Here is a 24,273-nt window from a genome sequence, read left to right as displayed (position 1 = left end):
ACTTTAAAAAAAAAAGATTTATTTTATTTATTACAGTTAGAGCGACAGAGAGAAGTCTTCCTTCCGTCTGCTGGTTCCCTTCTCAGATGGCCAGGCTGAAGCCAAGAGCCAGTGGCTTCATCTGGGTCTCCCACGTGGGTGCAGGGACCCAAGCACTTGGGCCATCTTTTTTTTTTTTTTTTTTGACAGAGTGGACAGTGAGAGAGAGAGACAGAGAGAAAGGTCTTCCTTTGCCATTGGTTCACCCTCCAATGGCCGCTGCGGCTGGTGCACCACGCTGATGCGAAGGCAGGAGCCAGGTGCTTCTCCTGGTCTTCCCTGGGGTGCAGGGCCCAAGCACTTGGGCCATCCTCCGCTGCACTCCTGGGCCACAGCAGAGAGCTGGCCTGGAAGAGGGGCAGCCGGGACAGAATCCGGCGCCCCGACCGGGACTGGAACCCGGTGTGCCGGCGCTGCAGGCGGAGGATTAGCCTAGTGAGCCACGGCACTGGCCTTGGGCCATCTTCTACTGCTTTCCCAGGAAGCTGGATGGGAAGTGAGCAGTCGGGATTCAAACCTACACACATATGGGATGGTGGCATCACAGGCAGCTTAACCCACCACACCACAACACCAGCCCCAAAATAAGGTTATTTTGTGTTATATTAAACATTCTCTCCTGATGTGCCCTGCATCCACGGTAGAGCTTCACCACAGAGAAGGCCTCCATCTTGCAGACAGCAGCACAGTGATAAACGTTTCCTGACCCTAACTGTCGCATGATGGTCCTTCTCCATCATGTTAAAACTGGAGGTGCCAGTGTAGATGTTAACACTGAATTTCCTATGAAAATGATGTCCTACTATGAGAGACCATGTAATCTGTTTGTTTCACTAATCTGTGTAATATAACTATGCTTCCTTTTAAAGGAAAATTTGGAGCATTTACTGAATATTATATTAAAATGTCAGCTGTAATTCTGAGGTGTCCAAGGATAGTTTAGAAATTTCTGCTTTACTTAGGTATCATAGATGTGTTTACATGAAAAGAGGTCATCGCTACTAACCCAGGCACTTGGCGCTCAGTGGGGTAAGGGTGGCCACACAGCAGGTCCTGAGAAGTGGTCAGAGACCTAGGGAGCAGCAGGTGTTTGCATTCCTCGGTATGTCTTCCCGCCCTCCTCCCTCCCTCTTTTGATAACAGATAGAATCCGTGATCTTCACCTGTCCTTTGGATAATGGTCAGTAACAGGCTGAGTTGTTTGAATGTTTTTCTAAAAAGGGTTGAGAGCCTAAATAGGGAGTGCAACAGGAGGACTGGCTGATGTTGCTTTTGTCTTGGTGCCTACGGGAGGTAGTACTTTTCCTAGTCAGGTTTGCTTGTTAGAGACTAATTATGCTGGCTGATTGAGAGTCTCAAACTAGGTTCTCAAAAACATGGGTTTCTTTATTGAATGGTTTTCATTTTTGCTACTAAGTTTTCTTTTGGGGGACCACCAGGATGGTTAGAAATGTTTCAGACAGACTTGCGCTGACTTGCTGTAGGCCCTTCTGGGCGCTCAGCTGCCGATGCACTGTATAACCTGTAACAAGACCTATAGTTCCTGTAGCCTGGTTAAGAAGAGCTGTTCGAGTTAGCCTGTCACGGGGGCACAGCAGCGGAGATTAGTGTTTGCAAAGGCTCAAGTCCGTGTCTGAATGGTCACAGTCCTTTCTTTATGAAGATCTGCAGTGTGACAGTGTAATCGCATCCTGTTGTCATAGTCGTCTACAGTGTTCTCAGGTTTTTAAATTGTAATTAAAACTGGGAGGTTCAGAGGTGTCCTGCTCCCTTCTGTTCCACAGCACAAGGCTGAAGCGTTTTGGCAGTTGGTAAACATGGAAAAGCCAGCTAGTCGCCACTCTGCCTTGGGCAGCTTGACTGAAACTTTGCTTTGCAGCTCTCTGCTTCCTCAGACGGGGCGTCCAGGCTTGCCCGTCCCGGCCCCTGCTGCAGCGTAGCTCTGTCTATAGCTCTGTTGGGACTTAGTGCAGTTCACTTCCTGTGTGCTCAGCGCTGGCAGCAGTCTAACAGTTAAGGTTGTCACCAGGAAACGGGCAGCCTCAGCCCTCCCTCCTTCCGCTTCTCAACTTGTCTCTGGCTTCCTCTTGGGGTTTCTCTTGCAGAGGGCAGCCAGAGCGGCTGAGCTGTGCCCTGCCGGCATGAGCCCTCCTCTTGTGAGAGTGCGTTTCCTGGCATGGGGGTCAGGCCATGTCGGGGAAATGGGGTCGGTTCCACGAGCTGCCCCTCATAACCGTGAGATTCTTAGGACCGAAACATGGGGAGGTAAGGCTGACTTCTTTTAAGCACTGAATTCTAATAAACACTGAAAGAGACACTGGGGGTTGTGGTTCTGCTTTTGTCCTTGAAGAACTACGATGGGTTGTTGCGTAGGATAAAAACATTGCTTATAATTTATTGAGATTTAAAAAGCATTGCAAAGCTTGAGAGAGTGAGGCAGCTGCCACAGGAGTTTTTGGCGACCGGGCCTGCTGTGGCTTCCTCAGGCCAGCAGTTGGATGCTCACGCAGGGAGAAACCCTCAGCAAGGTGCAGCCAACAGTCGTCTTGAAGACTGCAGTTGTTTCTCAGTTTGTTGGTAATGTTTACATTTGTTGTTTCACTAGAAATTTACATATTTCAGCAGTTACTGATTTTCACTTAGAGCAGTTTCCTGTTTTGTCAAGTGAAGTAGTTTTTCTTCCTTCCTCTAGTATCATTTTATACTTGAAAGTGGCAGTCACACTCTTAGGTTCTCAGCGTACACGCTCTGTAAACCTAGGACTTGTCTGTGACCCACAGAGGTTTCCATTGTAGATTTGCCCGTGGGTTCTGAGCAGGAAGCAGGAGACTGGGCTCTGGCTCTGTGTGGATTGTCAGCTGGGTCTGGGTCTCCTCTGTGGCTTGAGTACCTCCTGTGTGGTATGTGAGCCCCCGTCTCTTCAGACGGAAGATGGAGGTCCGGCAGCACTTAATTCCTGGGGTGGTTGTGAGAAAGTGCGTGTGAATTGCTCACCCCAGTACTTTGCGAATAGTGACAGTCCAGAACTTTCCAGTCCTTAAGTTCCCTGGTGGTTGTGATGCAGCCTGCGCACTTCTGTCGTGGAAGCAGAGGGAGCAGTGTGTGTAGTGGTGGGCATTTGTCAGTCGCAGTGGACCACCCTTCAGGAAGCAAAGCTCCACCCTCGAGGGTTGCACTCGTTTGTGCTCCTTGATTGAATGGCTGTGAAGTCCACTGAAGCTGCTTGGCCAGCCACGTGCCATGCCCAGTAGCCTCTGGGCCCTGGCTCCCGGGACCACTGTGCATCTGAATGCCCCTCAATGCTTTAAATGTTTTATTCAAGATCTAGCACATGTCACTGTTATTTCAACTTTTCAAGATTTAAATTTTTTTTAAAAGATTTATTTATTTATTTGAAAGTCAGAGATACACGGAGAGAGGAGAGAGAGAGAGAGAGAGATCTTCACTCCCCAGTTGGCCACAATGGCCAGAGCTGTGCAGATCCGAAGCCAGAAGGCAGGAGCTTTTTCCAGGTCTCCCATGCGGGTGCAGGGGCCCAAAGACTTGGGCCATCTTTTATTGCTTTCTCAGGCCAAAGCAGAGAGCTGGATCAAAAGTAGAGCAGCTGGGACTAGAACCAGCGCCCATATGGGATGCTGGCGCTTCAGGCCAGGCCAGGGTGTTAACCTGCTGCGCCACAGCGCCGGCCCCAGGATATAAATTTCTTACCATTCCTCTTTGTGACTGTAGAAGCTTTGCTAAGCTCTCTTGAGTGGAGGCTGGATGCCAGGGCTGGTCCTCCACCTCTAGTCTCCAAGGCATTTTTCACGGTCTGCCTTATTTTGAGGTAGTGTAGCCGGGCAGTTCCTGGTCCCCTCATCTGTGCTCTTTCCATCCAGTGCCTCCCAGCATCCTCCTCCCGGGTTGGACACTGGATAAAAGTTTGTATCCACAAGCCTTGAAATGCTCATCAGTAAAAAGTGGAAATGTAGGGGTGGAGATGTTTCCTGTGTGTGGCCGGAGAGAAAGAGGAAACATGGGTGAGGGTGTGCAGCGGGCAGAGTGGCCTTAGGAGTCCTCCTTCCTCCTCGTGCATCCCCATCTGCTCCCACCCTTCTTTGCTCCCGCCTGAAGCTGGCCCTAAACACATTGCTCCTGTGTGGACCGCTGTGCCCTGCAGAGGGGACCTCGGAAGCCGCTCTCTTGAGTTGGTCCCTGGATGTGGTGTTTCTCGACGGAAATAACCCTGAGGAACCCCCACCACACCGTTTTGCCAGCCTGGTGTTCACAGGGCTTTCCATGGCGGTTGTCTTGTTCACCACTTAGTATGGGTTTGCGCAGAACGTGGTTCCTCCACTTTTGTCGAAACCATTCCCCACCCCTGCTGACTGCCTGCCATCTGGGGCTCGAGAAGGGGGAAGACCTGCCATGTGCAGTTAACTGTTGATTCTTTTCTTTGGCAGGAAAAGGAAAAAGAGAAAGAGAAAGTGAAGGAGAAGGAGAAGGACTGTAGAGAGAAGGAGAAGGACAGGAAGGCCGCCAGCGGGCACTCCTTCAGCCCCGTTCCTGTGGTGGGCCCCGTCAGCTGCAGCCAGTGTGCGAAGCCGTTCACCAGCAGAGACGCCTACACTTGTGCAAGTAAGGGAGGTGCCGCTCCCTCGGGGGGAGCTCTGCTCCGGGCAGCGATTGCTGGTTCCTGTCTGTCCTACCCTGTCGGTTCCTCATTTGTGAGGAGAAGTGGCGCCTTTATTTTTTTATTTTTCTTTAGACATCACTGAAGAAATAATGCTCGGTGTGTAATTCAGCCTGTAGTTCTTCAGATAGCCCTGACTGCACGTACTTCTCTGATTCCTAAACCGCTCGCTTCCTGTTCCCAAAGTCTGCCAGCATCAAGAAGCTGCGCAGCAGTCTGCCTGGCTCACGGCGCTCCCCTCGGTTCCATCCTGGGGCCGCGCCCTGACCATTCGCCTCCCTTGCCTGTGACGGCCACGGGTGAGTGCCTTTATGTGCAGTGGTGCTGACCTGCTGCACCTGCCAGGAAGCCAGGTGTGCTGCCTGAGCCTGGTTCCTGGTTTGCGGAAGATGCTCTCAGGCAGGAGGCGACCAGCTTTTTCTGCTGTGGACTGGACAGGGTATCTCAGGTTCCACTGCTGGACTCTGCAGCTGGCTTGGCCTGGTGCATCTGAAACAATAGTGTTGTAAAACTTTATGTGTTGTGTAAAATCTTTCTCATTTTGTTCCCACCATTTGAAATATGAAAATCATTCATTGCTCCAGGGCTGCACAAAGCAGGTGTGACCCTCCCCATTTGGTCCCTGTGTCGTAATTTTCAAGTCTGTGCTCTAAGCCTGTGTTTGAAATTCGGCCACTGCACACACAGAAAATAAGTGCATTCCAGAGCACACCAGGCCAGTCACGGAGGCCCCTCCTGCTCAGAGGGGACTGGTGGAGGTGCAGCTACCCGGCCCCCGAAGGCTGAGGTGACAGCATCCTGTTGCTCCTGGGCCAGTCCCAACAAACACGACTAACTCAGACCGCCAGGGGCCAGTCTCAGACCTTGACGGGACTTCTTGTTTTTAGGCCTCCGTGTTGAGGATTCCAACTATTAGTCACTAAAAATAGCTAGCTTACACTCGAAATACTTACAAGTTCATTTGGACAGGATCAAAGTCCCTTCCATGATGACTTCTGCTGCCTTGCTTTCTTGAGTAGAGGAGTGTGACTGCCCGAGCACGTGGCCTGCAGCTGTCGGGACTTTTAAGTCCCTCCTTATAAAGTGACTTGTGGATATATTATACTTTAAAAATAGTGTGCAGCAGTATTTGTTTCATTGTCCTATTTGAAAACCCAGAGCGCTGTAGGAGTGCCCATCTGTGTCCACGCGTGTCCCAGGAGGCACAGGTTGCCTGTGTGCATGTCACTCTTCACGTACAGTTAATCAACCATGAGCTCCTCCTGCCTGTGACTTCTAGGAAAACAAGACACTGCCAGCAACCCTGCAGCATTCCAACAGGATTCTTTCCCCGGTCACCTCACAGTAAAGAGTGTTCCCTCACAGACCTGAGGACAGTGTGTGTGACCGTGGGACACAGTATCTGGACTGGAACTGAAAGCAAACACTTTGCAGACTGTCACACCCATCATGAGGGACCTGGACCATGAACCTGCCCCTGGCCTTCGGAAGCAGTGAGGATCCTTGCTGTCTCTCCCGGCTGTGAGAGAATTCTGTGTCATACATAAATCTGGTATCCAAATTTATATCTTCATATGTGCTGGAACCCAAAGCTAAGGAGTTTCACAAGAGGTTTCGTGAGACCCCAGTGTAGGAGTGATGACACCCTGAGGGACCCTAGCTAACGGTGAATAAAACCACGTGGATACGGCAGGATTTCAGGGGCCACCAGGGGCGGAAGACAAAAGTCCTGTGAAGCTGAGCACACGATAAAAATACGTGAGGAAATGGAGCATGTTTAGGAGCACCAGCAGGTGCACAGGCAGGATTAGATACTGAAAATCGTCCAAGTGAGCAGACTCCCTGATAGGAGATGATGCCGTGGCTATAGAGAGGAATAAATAGTTGAAAAAGAAGACAGCAACAGTGCCGCTTCCAGGACACAAGCAGTCGTGGGCGGAGGTTGTGGGCCTTTTCAGCTGCTCCATGTGCTGTCCTGTCGCTGCCACTCAGTTTCAGGTTTGTTTCTAAGTGGCGTCCACACTGTTGTCCACTTCCCTGGCTGAGCAGTGCAGGAATCTTGAGGCCCTCAGACCAGATCTTCTTGGGTCCAGCTCTCAGTGGTTGCACGCTCGGGGCGCAGGTCAGCAGAGAGCACTGCCGAATGCTACGAGGTGCAGGGTCTGTGTCTGGCCAGCAGAACCGTGCGCATGCGTGCGGGCTCTTCACGGGCTGCTGGGAATCTGGAGTGCAGAAGACCTCGAGCCCCATGCTTGGCTTTTTCCTACTACAGATCTTCCGTGGACTGTTCAAAGGCGCATCAGTATGTGCCGGGCACCTTTCCCAGGCTGCTGACACGATGATGTTAGATAAGGGTTCTCAAAGTAGAATCCTTGACATTTAGCCATTGCAGCAGTGTTTTAATCTGCAGCAGCTCCAGTACACGCGGTCCTTAGATGGGATACGGGGACGGTGCTGCCGAGAATCAGGTAGATCAGGAGCTGGGGGGCGCGCCAGGCGGGTGGCTCTTCATGTCTGTGTCACAGCTGCTTGACTGCCCTGGTAGCCTGCAAGTTACCACAAACCAAACAGGAAAATGGAGGTGGCTGGGTTCCAGTGAAACTTTATTTACAGAAATTGATGCCAGCCCACAGAGTGCCCATTGTAACACTAGAGAATGTGCCTGTTGGACCCAGGCGCCTGAGCACACCTGTGCGTGTGTGGCTGGACTGCCTTGGAGAAGGCGCTCGTAGCTGGGGTTCCCTAGCTGTAGGACCATGTGTGCTGGCACTGCCACTGCCCGAGGATGCCGGAGCACCCACGGAGAGCCTCGAGTCTTGCGGAGGGTCTGGAGCGGAGGAAGGCAAAGCGTGTGAAGGTTTAAAAGTACCAGTACCAGACTTGAGCATCAATATGCTGGCTTTGGGTGTCAGCCTACCTGCCCATGTATATTTTTACTTAGTTCTCTAATTAATTAAAGCCACTTTCAAAGAAAATCTGCTGACATTTGTACTTCCTCATTTTGTGAGCACAGCTGTCCTGCGTATCCTGTCCTCAGAACTAAATGCACAGAAGTAAACCAGGTGCTGAGACAGGCGAATGGCAGGGCTCACCTGGATCTCTGATTCCACCACCTCGTGTCCATCAGAACAGCTTCATTATACTCACTGATGGACTTTGAAAGTGAAGATGTTAACATTCTAACTCAAAAACTAAATCTGTATTAGCTGTGCACATACCTGATGACACAAAATGGAGTGGTGTATTTCATTTAAGACCTTTTAGAAGTGGGAAACCAGTGCACTGTGGATTGGCTGCGGTGCTGTCCCAGTCGATGGGAGCGGGAAGGGGCATCCACGGTCCTGTGCCAGGGGTTCTTGTCAGGGTCATCTCCGTTGGACCCGTCAGGAACAGCAAGGGAAAAGTGAACTGAAAAGAATTAGAGAGCAAAAAGAACAATTTCAGTGGGGCCTCATGACTGTCTTCATATGCACGAAGGGTCAAAGATGCAGTTTTGATTTGCATAGCACCCCACATCACCCTGCTCCAGGAGTGGTGTTGGGATGATCTCATTGCTGGTTTGGGCAGGACAGTGTGCAGCCTGCCTCTTAGCGGAAGTTGGGAGGAAATCAAAGCTTAAAAGCAAAGGAACGGTATGCAGTCATCTTCCCAGAGAAACAAAAGTAACTGGCTGATTGATCGTCTCCAGCGTCTTGAAGAACAGGGCCTGCAGTGCGTTTGTGTGTGTGTGAAGGCTTGTCTGTTATCTGGGCAGGAAGGGGAAAATCTGACTAATTCCGGGACTCAACCGTTTGTGCCTCCCCACCTCCCTCCCTCCCCTCCCATGTTCCAGATTGCGCCAGGGGTCTCAGGGAGTGTGTTGTCGCAGCAGGCAGGCATGTGTCTCCTGGGAAACCATTATGCTCTTAGAAGAAAGTAATTTCCCTTTCTGCTTTAATAAACCATATTTTGCTGACTCCTGGGTGGAGCTTCATAACCCAAGCAGCTATTCAGGTTTTGTTTTTATTAATTTTTATTTATTTATGAGATAGGTGTAGAGAGACAGAGAGCTCCCATCTTATGGTTCGCCTGCAGTGCAGGGGCTGGGCCTGAACGCAGCTGGGACTCAGGGACAATCTAGATTTCCCGCGTGGGTGGCAGGGACCCGCGTGCCAAGAAGCTGGAGTCGGGGCAAGGGCAGCAGTCGGACCCAGGCCTTGTGCTGTGGTTTGGAAGTGTGAACTGCTAGGCTCAACGCCACCCCTCAGTCAGGTTCAGGGTCGAGGTTCAGACAGATCAGACGCGGAGTCGACCACGGTACGTGTGATGTCTGGATTTGCTCCTGTCTTCCAGGTGTCAGCGCGGTGTCTCATGTTGCCCACAGATTTTACTCAGGAAAGCACAGGGAGAATTGCTCATATTTAAATGCTGTTTGTTTTAATCTTCTTGGTGGGGTTGAAATGATAGGAAATTGTTTGTTTCTATCTTAGCAGTTATTCTTCCACCTGTATTCTTAAACTGGACCAGACCATTTGTCCTAGGAAGGAAAGCTGTGTCCCTAGGAGGTAGACCAGTCAGCCTCTTGTCAGGGCTCAGTATGTGGGAAGCCCACACCCTGCCTGCAGCAGACGCACCCACGGAGGTGCACTCCCCTTTAACAGGCAGTCCGTTAGTATCTGTGTTCCCAGTTTTCTGATGGGCCACCCCGCTTACTTCTCCATAAAACTTACTTCCTTAAGATAGTCTCTTGTCCGGCGCCGTGGCTCACTACTAGGCTAATCCTCTGCCTGCGGCGCCGGCACACCAGGTTCTAGGTGTTGGGGCGCTGGATTCTGTCCCGGTTGCCCCTCTTCTAGTCCAGCTCTCTGCTGTGGCCCGGGAGGGCAGTGGAGGATGGCCCAAGTGCTTGGGCCCTGCATCTAATGATTTGCTTTAATTTTCTGATGAAAGATAAAGAATGCTTAGTATAAAATAGTTCACCAAAGATCTGTAGTGAGTGGTAGCAGCGTTTAAAAAAAAAAAAAGTGGCAACAGATAAAAGGTGGTTCCTAGTCATGTGGGGTTTGCTTCATTTTCTTTGATGCTTCCTTGTCCCAGCAGAAAGAAGCTGAAGGCAGGAGCCTTGCTTCTGAGTTCAGAAGAATCCAATTGGAGGTCAGCTCTGCTCCCACAAACCACTGTGCTGAGACCTTTTTGAAGAATTTTGAAAAATGAATGCATTTTGCTTACTGCTCTTGGGAGATCTTTTAAGAGACTGAATCAATGAGTAGCCAGATAATTCCTCTTTGATCTTCCTGACAGAGGGTTTATACAGAAAGCTTGGAACTCTGTTAGGTTTGTCTTCAGTTCTTGGCAATTGTGTGTTTTCCAGGACAGGAGTCTGAGTCACCCACACACAGCGCCAGAACTGTCTCCGTGGGCTGCGTCGGGACAGCTGGGTGGCAAGTTGAGTGGTTGCAAGAAGCTCGCGCATGATGACCAAGTGTCCACGTGCACTGTTTGTCACCAGGGCCTGTGACGCCATTCTAGAGCATATTAGAGCTCCGTTGTGTTGTAGATTCGGGTCCTGTCCCAGTTAGCTAAAACCATGAATTTATGTGGAAAATTTTATTTACTAGAAGCACATTTTCAGTGGCATTTCTGTTCTGTGAGTTTTCCGTTAGAGTTGTCTTCTAAGTCTCCGTCACTGGCCCGAGAACCTGAATATTGCTGAGGTCTGAATTTCCAAAGATTTGTGTATTATTTTATATGTGTACTTGTATGTATGCATATATACGTACGTGCATACCTTCGAAGCAGAGGAGGCAGGATCCAGGCCAGCACTCTGATTCGGGATGTGGGCATCTGTGTGGTGACATAACCACCACACCACTATGCTCGCCCCTGCTGCTCTGTTTGAGAGTGGCCGTGCCCCTGCTTGAGAGAGAGGCACCACTGAAGGGGTTGGCGGGGGGCGGGAGGAAGGCTGCTCAGGACCCAGTTCCCTCTGCAGTGAGGATCAGTGGCAGGTCCCCAAGTGCATCCGCCACCTCTTGGCATGCCCATAGATGCATAGAACATTGCAGATTTTCAGTATAGCACAAGGAATGCATTTTCCAATGGAATACATGACCGTAGACCTAGTGGAAAATCGTTTCCTTGCCCTTTTTACAGTATAAGGTAGTGTTTATAAGGAACTCCAAGGAACTTTAGAGGAAATTAGAGTTTAACTCACTGGTTTGGGATTTTTTTCTTTAATTTTGAAAGATACTAATCAAAGTATTATATATTGATAATACTGTGTGCCCCACCACTAATGGAAAAGAAATAGTAACATTTTGTTGTATGACTGAAATTGTTTTTTTTTAAGTTTTTTATTTTATTTATTTAAAGGCATAGAGAGAGGGAAATCTTCCATCCACTAGTTCACTCCCTAAATGCCTACAACATCTGGGGCTGGCCCAGGCCTAAGCCAAGCACCCAGAACTCCACATGGGTCTGCCATCATCTGTTGCCTCCAGGGCGTGCGTGAGCAGGAAGCTGGAGCGGAAGCAGAGCTGAGGCTTGAACCCAGCGCCCTGGATGTGAGATGCCAGTGTCTCGGGGCAGCCTGCCGCCGTACTGAACACCCAGCCCTGTTGTCATTTCCAGTTTTAAAGACATGAATTACGACCATCAAAGAGCGGATTTCTCTGCTGCCTAACCTAGTTCCCTTCCTTCTTCCTCAAGGACAAACACTGTCGTTAGTTCAGTGGACACGTTGTCTGTGTTTTCGATTTCAGCTCATCATGCATAGGCAGTGTTTATTTTTTGTTTTCAACGTACAGTTTTAAAAGAAACTGCACCACATCTCACGTTGTAATTCACTTTCCTTTCAACGTTGTCTCTTGGGGAAGGAGTATGTTGACTCAGCTCAGCATGGGTGCTCTCTTGGGTAAGCAGGACCACCTCTGTCCCCTGCTGCCTGCATCACCATGTCCCCAACCCCTCTCTGCCACACCTGGTGGTGTCAGTGGACCAGTGGGCCAATTCATAAAGTGCAAGCATTCTGCATGTGACCCAGTGCTGCCCGCCGGTCTGCAGTGTCGCTGTGTAGGCCATGTGCAGCGTCACTGTGTAGGCCGTGTGCAGTCGCTGTGTAGGCCATATGCAGTGTTGGTGTCTAGGTCGTGTGCAGTGTCACTGTGTGGGCTGTGTGCAGTGGCAGTGTGTGGGCCGTGTGCAGAGTCAGTGTCTGGGCCGTGTGTAGTGGCGGTGTGTGGGCCGTGTGCAGTGGCGGTGTCTGGGCCGTGTGCACTGGTGGTGTGTGGGCCGTGTGCAGAGTCGGTGTCTGGGCCGTGTGCAGTGGTGGTGTCTGGGCCGTGTGCAGAGTCGGTGTGTGGGCCGTGTGCAGTGGCGGTGTCTGGGCCGTGTGCAGAGTCGGTGTGTGGGCCGTGTGCAGAGTCGGTGTGTGGGCCGTGTGCAGTGGCGGTGTGTGGGCCGTGTGCAGTGGCGGTGTGTGGGCCATGTGCAGTGGCAGTGTGTGGTCCGTGTGCAGAGTCGGTGTCTGGGCCGTGTGTAGTGGCGGTGTCTGGGCCATGTGCACTGGTGGTGTGTGGGCCGTGTGCAGAGTCGGTGTCTGGGCCGTGTGCAGTGGTGGTGTCTGGGCCGTGTGCAGAGTCGGTGTCTGGGCCGTGTGCAGTGGCGGTGTCTGGGCCGTGTGTAGAGTCGGTGTCTGGGCCGTGTGCAGTGGCGGTGTCTGGGCCGTGTGCAGAGTCGGTGTGTGGGCCGTGTGCAGTGGCGGTGTCTGGGCCGTGTGTAGAGTCGGTGTCTGGGCCGTGTGCAGAGTCGGTGTGTGGGCCATGTGCAGTGGCAGTGTGTGGTCCGTGTGTAGTGGCGGTGTGTGGGCCGTGTGCAGTGGCGGTGTGTGGTCCGTGTGTAGTGGCGGTGTGTGGGCCGTGTGCAGTGGCAGTGTGTGGTCTGTGTGTAGTGGCGGTGTGTGGGCCGTGTGCAGTGGCGGTGTGTGGGCCGTGTGCAGTGGCGGTGTGTGGGCCGTGTGCAGTGGCGGTGTGTGGGCCGTGTGCAGTGGCAGTGTGTGGGCCGTGTGCAGTGGCGGTGTGTGGGCCGTGTGCAGTGGCGGTGTCTGGACCGTGTGCAGTGGTGGTGTCTGGGCCGTGTGCAGAGTCGGTGTCTGGGCCGTGTGCAGTGGTGGTGTCTGGGCCATGTGCAGAGTCAGTGTCTGGGCCGTGTGCAGAGTCGGTGTGTGGGCCGTGTGCAGTGGCGGTGTGTGGGCCATGTGCAGTGGCAGTGTGTGGGCCATGTGCAGTGGCAGTGTGTGGTCCGTGTGTAGTGGCGGTGTGTGGGCCGTGTGCAGTGGCGGTGTGTGGGCCGTGTGCAGTGGCAGTGTGTGGTCTGTGTGTAGTGGCGGTGTGTGGGCCATGTGCAGTGGCGGTGTGTGGGCCGTGTGCAGTGGCAGTGTGTGGTCCGTGTGTAGTGGCGGTGTGTGGGCCGTGTGCAGTGGTGGTGTGTGGGCCGTGTGCAGTGGCGGTGTCTGGGCCGTGTGCAGTGGCGGTGTCTGGACTGTGTGCAGATGTTGAGAGCACCTTCCTCCCAGGGCTTTTTCTTTTGGCCAGTCTGGTTGAATAAGAATCTGTGTTTCTTGGTTGTTAAGTCTGCGTTTCTCTGATTTCTAGAGAGGTTAAGCAGGGCTTTTTTTGTGAATTGTCTTTGTCCAGTTTTCTGTTAGGTTGGTGGTTGTTCTTTACTTTTTGAGATTTTAGTATTCCCAAGTTGCTGTTAGTGTGTGCCGGTGCTGCATTGTATTCCGTGTGATGTGTGTGGCCTTCCCGGCCCGTGATCTGGATTCCTGTGTCTTAGAGCATGTTTTGTGTAAGCAGAATGGAGCATCGCAGGGCCCTTCTAAAGGTGTGTGGGCAGTGCTCTTACGGGGGGCAGGACAGGAACTCCAGAGTTCCACTTGGAAGACTGCAGCTGGGCACGGCTGGAGAGCGAGGACGGAGGAGGAGGGGGCTGTGAAGCCTGGCTGGGACAGGACAGCCCAGGCAGGGCCGTGCAGACAGTGGGAGGAAGGGCAGGGCGTCTGTCCTTCTTGGAATAAAGGAAGAAGTTTTCCTCAGCCGTGTGTTTTGCTGGAGCCCACCTCTGCCTTTGCAGAGTCGCAGAGGGCCTCCCTCATGGAATGTGTGGGGACCCCGAGACCTGACGAGTAGGAACGTACATGGCGGCCGCACTGAGAGGAGGTCCAGGGCACTCTGAAGCGCACCACAAGGTCTGTGCTTTGTTCTTCCTGGGCCCCGTGTCTTGGCACAGTTCTGTTTCATGTCCTTGTAGCAGCAGGAATTGCTGATACAGAGCTGGGTTTTTACACCAGTGGCCCTTGGTAAAAGCCAAGGGAGTGAGAAATTGAAAATGATGGCTTTAAGTCATGTTTCTGTTTTCATGCCAGAACTATGCTGTCTTGGTTATAACAGCCCTGTAAATCTGGTAATGTGATGACTTTGTATTGTGCAGGATTGCTTTACAGTTTGGGTCTTTTGTGTTTCCATATGAATTGGAGGGTTGTTACTTCTAGTTCTGTAAAGAGTACCGCTGGTACTTTGACAGAGATTGTGTTGGATCTGTAAATTGATAGGATGGGTATTTTGATAATATCCAATCCATAAACATGGGAGATTTTTCACCTGTGTGTGTGTGTGTGTGTGATCTGTTTATTTTTAAGATTCATTTATTTATTTGAAAGGCAGAGTTATACAGAGAATGATCTTCCATCTGCTGCTTCACTCCCCAAATGCCACAACAGCTTGGGCTAGGCCAGGCCAGAGCCAGGAACCTGGAACTCCATCTGGCCTTCCCCATATGTGCCAGGGCCAGGCACTTGGGCCATCTGCGGCTGCTTTCCCAGGTGCATTTGTAGGCAGCCGGATCAGAAGTGGCATGGATTTGACCTTGGGCTCCGTGAGATGCTGCTGTTACAAGTGGCTGCTTAACCTGCACCACAGTGCTGACCCCATATTTCTTTCATCGGTGTCTTGTGATTTTCATCATAGAGTTCTTTCACATCCTTGGTTAATTTTATCACAAGGCATTCAGTGGGGATTTTGTTTTTGTTTTTGGTAGTTCTTGTGAATGGGATGTTCTTAGTGCTTTCTCAGCGAGACTGTTGTTGGTGCATAACAATGTTACTGATGATGTGTGTTGGTTTTGCAGCCTGCAACTTTGCCGAATTCTCTTATAAGCTGGCAATAGTCTCTCAGTAGAGTCTTGGTTCCCTGATATAGAATCCTGTCATCCGCACACAGGGATAATCTGACTTCCTCCACTCCCATGTGTGTAGCCCCTTCTTTCTCTTGCCTAATGGCTGTGGCTAAAACTCCCAGAACTGTATTGAACAGGAGTGGAGAGAGTGGGCATCTTGCCTGATCCCAGACCTTAGGGGAAAGGCTTCCAGCTTTTCCCCAGCCAGTGTGATGTCAGCTGTGGGCCTGTCCTGTATATAGCATTTACTGTGTTGAGCTGTGTTTCTTCTGAAGAGTGTTACATTGTATCAATGCTTCAGTGGTTTCTCTGCATCTGTTGAGATAGTCATGTGACTTTTATCCTTCATTCTGTCACTGTCATGTTTGATTTGCCTACTTCTAGAAATACATCCAAAGGAAATGAAGTCAGCATATGAGAGATATGTCTGCACTACTGTGTTTATTACAGTCCAACTCAATAGGAAAGATATGGAATCAGCCTAGATAGCCATCTACTGATGATTGGATGAAGAAAATTTAGAATATGTACACAATAGAATATTAGGCATAAAAAAGAATGAATTCCTGACATTTGCAACAAATTGGATGGAATTAGGGATCATTCATGCTAAGTGAAATAAGCAAGGCACAGAAAGACAACTTTCACATTTTCTTACCTGTGTGAAATTTAATATACAGAGACTGTAAAATCTGTGTGGATGTCATGTTGATTTGTGCATAGATAATTGTAAATGTTGTCTGAATTATACCCTCTACGTAATTATTTACCCTCTCCTCCTCATATTACGATCCTTGTCCTGAATCTTGTATTATGTGATGTTAATATCCTTACTACTTTAACAAAAGTTGTAAGAATGTGTATGTACATAACATTTATGTATAAAATTTTAAAAAAAGAGTTTGAATTCATGCAGAAGAAAGAAAAATGCGGTGTTGCTGGTGGATTGTGGTCTGTGCCTTGCCTCTGAGGAAGTCCCACCTCCTGTGCTGGGATCCCAGAAGTACTGTGGGGGCTCCGATGGCCGTTCCTGTGGCTGTTGACTCGGTTGGGAAAGCTGAGGGTGGTTAGGGTCCCGGGTAGAAGGAGTAGGCTGCTGGGTTTTCAGATGCTCCCTTTGCACTTTGATCAGGCACTGCACATGTTACCATGCAGCGGGGGGCTTTATTTCTGTGTGTGACCGAGATGTCCACCGACGCCTCTACTTGTAGCTCTGGTAGTCTCTCAGGCTTCTCTGTGAAGTTCCCGAGTTGCAGGTTTTGTTAACCCAAAACCGCATCTGCTCTTGCTTCTCTTCCTCCAAACAACATCCCAGACCTGCTCCCCAACGAGGACTGTGCCCCCCAGTTCAGCTGGCCAGCCTGGCTCTCCCCGGGAGCCGCAGGGGAAGCCAGGATCCAGGGTCTGTCTGTCATCCTGTGACCTTGGGTTTCGCTTTCTCTTTAGGCTGCGGTGCCTTCGTCCACAAAGGCTGCAGGGAAAGTCTGGCCTCCTGTGCAAAGATCAAGATGAAGGTAAGATTTTTCTTGCTAAACAAAGGCCCAAAATAAAGAGGTTAAACCAGTAAAATCCTCAGAATTGGAAAAGTTGAGGTTGTAGTGGGTTTTGTTTCAATCATTTGGTACCAACTTTGAGACCACAGTAACCAGAAAACAGTTTTTCTCGAAGTGCTAATCCTCTTCTTAGTTAACATGCTTGGGACCTGAGACTTTGGCAAAGAAGATGCTTTCAGAACCTGCACCTGTCACGGTAGTATTTCTGTGCTGCAGGACGCTGCCGTTTGCACACCTGGAGGGCAGCCACTGCCAACCAGGGCTTGGCCGTGCTGGTGGGTGGGGCTGCTCTGAGAGACAGCTCTGGTCAGCTGCTAAATTGTGTGTGTTGCCTGCTGTGAGCCTGCAGGCTGCCTACCAGTGTGCAGTTTTCCTGTAGCCCTCAGAAGTCAGAGTGGGTTTGGGGCAGGAGAGAACGCTCCAGCCTGGACACAGGTGCCCGGGGTGCTGTGAGCCTCACCAGTAACCAGCACACTTTGTATTAAAATTTTTACTTACTTATCACAGAGTCAGAGTTCCATAGCTGGTTCACTCCCCAAATGTTTACAACAGCTTGTGTGAAGCAGACCAGAGTCAGTAGCTGGAAACTCAGTCTGGATGTCTCACAGGGATGGCTGGAACCCACCTCCTTGACTCCTCACCAGCTGCCTCTCAGGGTACATGTTAGCAGGGGGTGGAGGCGAGAGCAGAGCTGGGCTTGAACCTAGGCCCTCAGATGCGGTCTCAGATACCCCGCCCAGCAGCCTGACCACTAAGCCAGGCCACGCCCTGGTGTGCAGTTACTGAAAGATCGTTATTTCCTGTCTTTGCATTTCTGCTTTCTCCTGAAAGGTCTGTCGGCCCTGGGCCTGGCGTCCCCAGCCCAGTCCATCGTACCCATTGTCCTTTCTTCTCAGTCCTGTCACCTTCCCAGCATGTGCCCCTAGTGGTCTTTGTTGTATCCCTCTCTCTGTGGCCTTCACTTCTTCCTGACGGAACGTGAGCTCCAGACTCGCAGGTGTTCTGTAGGCAGCCAGTGGACGGGATGATGGCACTGGCGTCCGGGGCTGGTGTCCGGCTTTCAGGTCCTTGACATCAGAGGGAGGAGGCAAGTGATGGCCGCTGCCTCCTGGACAGGATGTGCGAGTTGTAGGTTGCTCCTTGCGTTACTCTTCCTTCCGGCGCCACCGTCATTGCGGTCTGGTCTCTGATGATACTTGTGTTGCTAAGGATGCAGAAGCAGCGTCTCCCGTGTCACAGATTACAACCAGAAAGGAGGCTTCCATCTAAATTGGGAGTGGCCTGTTTTCTCTCGTGATGTAATCTGTTTAATTTGTTCAATTTGTCATTTCTTACACTATTTTTGTTATGTACCACAACAAAATCCTTAACTAAAGTGAGTATTTCCCCTAAGAATTCATGAGCCTCGGAAGTGCTGGTCACTGGGGAAACAGAAAGGTTGAGAAAGGAGCACCCCAGCTGCTGCTAAGGAACCGGAGCCTGGTGTGGGAGGTGGGCAGGCAGTTAGCTGAAGGAGACAGGGCTGTGCGGGCTGCGCGGGGTCTTCAGGGGGTGGCCTCACCAAGGAGACGGCGCTGGGTGCTCAGGAGGTGGAAGAGTGCCGCACCGTGGAGGCAGGCGGCAGCACCTGAGTACCACCACGCGTGACGGCTCTGAGCAGCGTGGGGCACAGGGCCAGGGCACGCGGAGCAGGACGCCCACTGCCCGCCGCCCGAGCTTCCTGAGACCTGACGGAGGGCAGCGTGCCAGCGCGGTCACCGTGTTTTGTTCCTTTCCTCAGCAGCCCAGAGGGAGCCTTCAGGCGCACGACACCTCCTCACTGCCCACGGTCATCATGAGAGCCAAGCGTGAGTAGTCAGCGTCCGCACTCAGGCCCCTCCCTGTTGTCACGTCGTCTTGTTATTCCTAATTAAGATTTCAGTGCCTGCTGTGTGGTCGGAGTTGCTGGCCTGTGGCTTGACCCATGTGGGCCAGCCAGCGAGCAGGGTTCCGTCGGGCATGCAGTCTGCTGCCTGGCAGCCGTGCGGCCTGTGTCTGAGCAGGTGTGTCTAATCCCTTCAGTCGTCGCTTTCAGTGCCTCGCAGCTGTATGACTCTGAGCGGCAGCAGGTGGGATAGGGCCTGACATTCCCACAAGAAAGAATTCAGACGTGAGACAGAGAGCAGTGGTAAACAAGGTAGCAAGGTTTAAAGGGTTAGGGCATCTGTCAAAATGGGTGGGACAGAATCCAAGAGAGGGTGTCCAGTCACTCAGGCTGGGGAGAGCCAGGTGATGTGGTTACTGGAGAGAACACACCGGGCAGGCCAGGCGGGCGGCTGGGAGAGCTGAGTGCACTCTGCACTTAGACGGGGCACACAGGGCGAAGGGGTCCAGTTCTCTCCATCTCTCCTTCCCCTCCTCCGCCAGGACACCGATGGCCCAGTGTGCATTAGGCACAATCCCTCCCAAGGGTCCACTGCTCGGTGCTATCAGACCGGGGAGCCCATGGGTGCCAGCAGAGGAGCCTCCCTGAGGGTGCCTGCCTCGGAGGAAGGATGTTACCATTGTATTGCTCAATCAGGTAGCCCATTTGGTGCTGAGGAGAGGGGATTCTCCTGGGGCGTCTGCCTGGGGGAGGCAGGGACCAACTCTGAAGTTACCAGGGTCTGGGCAGGGCGTAGTGGTGCAGAATGCAGGGCTGCCTCCAGGCTGCGGGCGCTCGTTGTCCTCAGGCTGTCCTCACACACACAGGCTGATTCCTACCCAACATTCCCCTCCTCAAGAGAAGGTACCAGGGGCCGGCGCTGTGGCACAGAGGGTTAAAGTCCCGGCCTGCAGCGCCAGCATCCCATGTAGGTACTGGTTTGAATCCTGGCTGCTCTACTTCCAATCAGCTCCTTGCCAATGCGCCTAGGAAAACAGTGGAGGATGGCCCAAGTCCTTGGGCCCCTGCATCCATGTGGGAGACCCAGAAGAACCTCCTGGCTTCTGCCTGGCCCAGCCCCAATCGTTGCAGCCATTTGAGGAGTGAACCAGTGGGTAAAAGACCTCTGTTTCTATCTCCCTCTGTAACTCCACCTTTTAAATACATAAAAATAAATCTTAAAGAAAAGAGAAGGTAGGCATAATCTTATGGGGTTAGAATGGATGAAGGTCCATCTTCTGTAGTCTGTCCAGAGCTGACAAATGGGCATAGAGCTGGTTATGGGAATTCTTCTCCTGCTGTCGGTCCTATGGTGTTTGAGGGTGGCCTCTGAAAAGACTGGCCAGAGGACTGACCATCTTCTCTATAGGGTAGGCTGCTAGCCCAGCCTCAGAAGGATCTGGAGCTAGATGACTTATGTTCTGTTAGAGACAAAACAGGCAGGGGCATTAACACACCATAGTCTAAAGGGAAGCAGAAAGAGTGTGGAAGCCACGTCACCAAGGAGGGGCAGTGGCCAGGATTTCCATGACCAGATGCCAGCCTCGTTTGACCCAATAAACATTTTGGGATAGACACTTTGTTGGGCAGCTTTTGGCAGGTCTGGGGCCTGCCTGTGTTGAAGGACTGGGGTTAGCAGTCCTGTTACGGGGCCCTGGTCGTGGCAGCCTTTCAGTGGATGAAGGCTGTGTTTTCTTCGTTTTTTTTTCCCCTGTTTTGGCTCACTCTTGAGAGCCTGAATTAGGAACTTTGCTATTCCCAGGAATTCGTAACCTGTTAGGGAAATGCTGGGACTGGCTTAAGGTTGCGATAGCAGGAACTTGTTGCTGGCCTGTGTCCTCTCGGGGCCTGGTCTTCTCTCCCATGGTGAGGACAAGTGCTGAAGCCCTTCCGTGCTGCTGGGAAGTTAGGTCTTAGCTAATGCACATGACCAGACTCTTGGGTTGGGGAGGGAAACAGACGAGTGAACCATCTGCCTTCTGGGTTATTTTGCACCCCTCAAGAGATAGGTCCTTTAAGTCCTCTGTGAGGGCCTGTCCAAATAGGTGGACTAAGTTAGCTGCTACTCTCAGCCCCGCTTTTTCTTTTTAACCCACTCAAAGGCAATAGGAACTGACAGGAGGGGCTTTTTTGTCAATAATAATCGGGTAAGCTTTAAGGCCTGGCCAGGTATGTGTGAGGCCTGGAAGACACGTTACAAGGGAGCTGTGACCCTCCTTAGGGAAGCACCTGTTGACTCCCTTTACTTGGCTGGACGAGGAGAGCTGGTCTGAACAAGAGGCTGGCACAGAAGAGGCAGTGTCTCTAAGTGGAAATTTGCAGTCTTACCAGCAGTGTCACTGACCCTTGGCCATCCCCTCAGTAACAGAGGTTACTTTGGAAGCTGGGGCCAACAGGGTCAGCAGTTCTGACCCAAGATTCCTTGGACTCCCAGAGCAGTTCCGTTTTCCAGTGGCCTGGCTTTTGGCAGAGCTGACAGGGCCTTGAGAAGCTCGTCTCTGTCACAGCAGCTGCTTGCCCAGTGTCCTGACTTCTGTTGGAAACAGGTGCTGTTTGGGGATGGACTGGCCTTGTTGGGTCTCCTTGACGGCAGTCACTGTGTATAGCAGCCATTAATTGTCCTGACATGGCTCCTGCTGCCGCCCTGGCTCTCTTTCTCCTAGTTTCTGTTAGGTAGACCCCAGGGGGAGCCTCTATGATGTCAGTCAAAGGAATGCTCACTCCCGTCCCTAATTTGTGGAAATTTCTTGTATTATTATCAGGGTGAGCTAGAAAGCTATGCTCGTGGGCAAATTCTGACACTTAGTATTTCCCTGTTAGTTAAAACCGTGCTCATGAGGGTAACTGTGACCTTTCAGCTAAGATAAATGTGGTGATCTCTGTATATTTTGAGGTCGTCAGTAAAACTTCCCAACTCCCCCTCAATTTGGTTTAAAAGGGGAGTTCTTTCCATTTCCTGTGCACATAGAAAATCTAGCTGTAAAATCGTTTCAAAGTTTAACCTCTCATTTTCCAGCTGTGTATTTGGTCCTCTGTACTGTGACCAGGCATTATTACAGAAAAGGTCAGTCATCCCTTTTATAAGGTCTGGGGATCAAACTGTACATCACAGTGGAGAGTCCTGCAGAATAGTCAGCTTCCATCTTGAAAAGAGGAGAAGTGAGGCAGCAAGTTGGGTCTGCTGATGGCTCAGCCTGACTTCCTGGGCTTTCAGATTTAACCGGCGCTTACTGCGTAGCCTGACTTAGAGGAGAATCTGTGATGTCTCTGCCATCCTTAGGTTTCCGGGTTTTCACTGTGTAGCCAGTGGGTTATGGGCCTGGGTTGCCGAGTTTAACTCATTTTTAACCCATACATTTACACAAGTGCTTACCATGTAACTCAAAATTAAGTTTCAGATTCATCTAGTAAGTATTCTGGCCTTCGGATTTTCACCACGAAGCCTGTGGATACTAGAGCTTTCTTGGGCTCTTGGAACGGAGCTGTCTGATATCTGCTGCGTAACCGTCTCCAGTCGTCTCTAAGTGTCTTCTGGAATCCTTCCTCCCTTTTGGCTGGACCCCCGTTTGATCCACATTTTGAACTGGCAATGACTGGTTATTCAGTGTTAGCTTGACTGAGACTTTGTCAGTCCTTTAAAGAATCTGGCCTGCAAGCCAAGAGACTGGAACAGCTGGGGAAAAATACACACACACACACACAACACACAACACACGCAACACACACACAACATGCCCGTAATTGAAGTTTAGCATCATTCCACATCTTGGCAACACTTTTAATCCAAATAGCCTAATTGGTTATTATCTTTACAAGATGAGAGATATATCCTTTGACATTTCCAGGGGCCCAACTAGAAATATCAAAGTCCAAAGAATTCAGACCTTGATTTTCAGAAAGTCTGTTAAAGGTGCCAAGAGAACTTATAGTATCCATTCAAAATGGAATTCCTTAACATCATGAAAGAGTATCCATCTATTTAGGGTGATTTTACCAATTTTAGATCAGATTAATAATAATGATAAAGTGGCCAAATATTTTTAAATAAATACATATTTAAAAATAATTCTAACTTTTAAGACTCAACAGTTTCCAACAATCAACCTTAACAGACAGTAGAGAATACAATAGATTACTTCAACAGAACATAAAATCTGTGTCTCTTTGGTCATCACAAAAATCAGCAATAACAACATTAAAATATAAAAAGCAGTTTAACAGAGTCAGAAAAGAGTTTATAGGACCTAACTATAAAATTGGAACAGAGCAACCAGTTAAACAGAAACTGTTTAAAGGAGACATTTCAGTTTTTTGCAATAACAGATTTTTTAAGATTCAAGATCAAGGGTATTTCCAGGTGTTTACTAAGATATTAACATATATTTTTCAAAAAACTTGTTGTTGTAACAAAAGATCAGACTTCAATCTTAGGTCAGTGTAACTTTGACATTAATGCTCAGTTTGTAGAAAACTCTATAAACAATAATTTAAAATTATAATCAACCTTTTCACACATAAACTTTTTCTTCCAAGATTTATCCCTCTCAAAATTTTTATGACTTGCTCACACATTTTGCAACTTAAACTTTTAGTTACTTTCAAGCATTCTTGAACTGTCATGCATAGACAAATTATGAAAATATGTTAACAAACTCAAACAGTCTTCCTTCTAGAATTTAAGATTACACAGTCTTCCTTCTAGAATTTAAGATTACACAGTCTTCCTTCTAGAATTTAAGATCACACATGTCCATATTTGTATTTACCTTTACCCAGTTTTCATTTAGTAGCTACGCCTGGATGGCTTAAGACACTGAGATATTAATGAATGCCATGCTGTTGTCTGAATTATTTTAAGGTCAAAATTACATTTCCATGTTTTTAAATAACTGATAATATATACCTCCTGAACAGCAAACACAGGCACTGGTGTATGTTAACAACTTTGAAAATATCTTTATCCTTTTAAGAAAAACAAGTCTGAAACGTATCATCAAAGCCCACATGTAAGCCACGGAGCTGGAGGGCATTGGATTCACGCCATTTTTCTGAACCAGTCTTTTGGCCCACTTTGATGTGACAGTGTAAAGGCATGCGTATGCAGAATTAACTCTCATTTTTTATAAAACAACTCTAACTTTAAGAGTGACATGAGTACAACATAAATTTGATATCATTTATAACTTTACAATGTACTTTACAGAATCTGAATTGACTCAAACAACTATTATCTCACCAAGTTGAGAGTCAGCCTTTGAGAGTTCCAGTATCTGACTGGAAGCCCTAAATTCAGAAGACCCAGTTTAGAAATTGTCAGAAGGCAGACTGGTCACGTTAAAATAGTACGTTCACCTGCCACGTCCCTTCGTGAGCCGATGTCGCATTTTCAGTTTCCGTTTCACCAGACACAGGCTATTAAAATTGCTACCATAGATAACTCAGGAAGGAGCGCAGTATCTTCTGGCTGGCTCCTCTGTGAGACTTTGCCAAGACTGTTTCGCAGAGCATAGTTCTGGACCCATTAGAACTGCCCCTCCTTGGGTCCTGCCAGAGCTGGGTGTCGGAAATCCTGAGTGGGATCCAGCGGTCGACTGTGCCGTGGTGGGTCCGGGGAAGCGCTGCTTCCCTCCGCAGCCCACGAGCCGCTGCTCTGCCACGCAGCTCTGGAGTGGCTGTGCTGCCTGCACTCCCCCACCGAGGGAGGCTTCTCTCCGCACGTGGAAAGCTGTGTGTGGGTGACAAGATGGGAGCCGGCCGGACTGACGCCCGCTCGGACCTGTGAGCTGACACATTCCACACACCTGTTAGGAGTTCAGTTTCCCTGAGCTCGTTCTTTTCCCTTATTATGTCAGATGAAATAGCATCCGTCTTTAAAACAAAACCAGACACCTATT

General features: G+C 50.1%; 1 protein-coding gene across 50 annotated transcripts in view; it reads left to right on the top strand.

The window, feature by feature from the left end:
* Nucleotides 1-24,273, top strand: part of AKAP13 (A-kinase anchoring protein 13) — a 311,707-nt gene that overhangs the window by 262,688 nt on the left and 24,746 nt on the right. For 35 of the 50 annotated variants that reach the window (XR_016218636.1, XR_016218637.1, XM_089311068.1 and 32 more), the window contains 3 exons: nt 4,482-4,656; nt 16,370-16,437; nt 18,257-18,323. Coding sequence is in view for 48 of the 50 variants with exons in the window: in XM_089311068.1 (XP_089167194.1) it covers nt 4,482-4,656; nt 16,370-16,437; nt 18,257-18,323 (310 nt within the window). In the remaining 2 variants the exon portion in view is untranslated. Of the gene's footprint in view, nt 1-2,131; nt 2,305-4,481; nt 4,657-16,369; nt 16,438-18,256; nt 18,324-24,273 lie in introns of those variants that run through there. The other 15 variants (XM_089311066.1, XM_089311062.1, XM_089311060.1 and 12 more) reach the window with 4 other exon arrangements.

Source organism: Oryctolagus cuniculus, chromosome 12 (assembly GCF_051225735.1).
Source record: "Oryctolagus cuniculus isolate XC-2025 breed Fujian yellow rabbit chromosome 12, ASM5122573v1, whole genome shotgun sequence".
NCBI classification, from domain to species: Eukaryota; Metazoa; Chordata; class Mammalia; order Lagomorpha; family Leporidae; genus Oryctolagus; species Oryctolagus cuniculus.
This window is presented reverse-complemented; position numbering and strand designations above follow the sequence as displayed.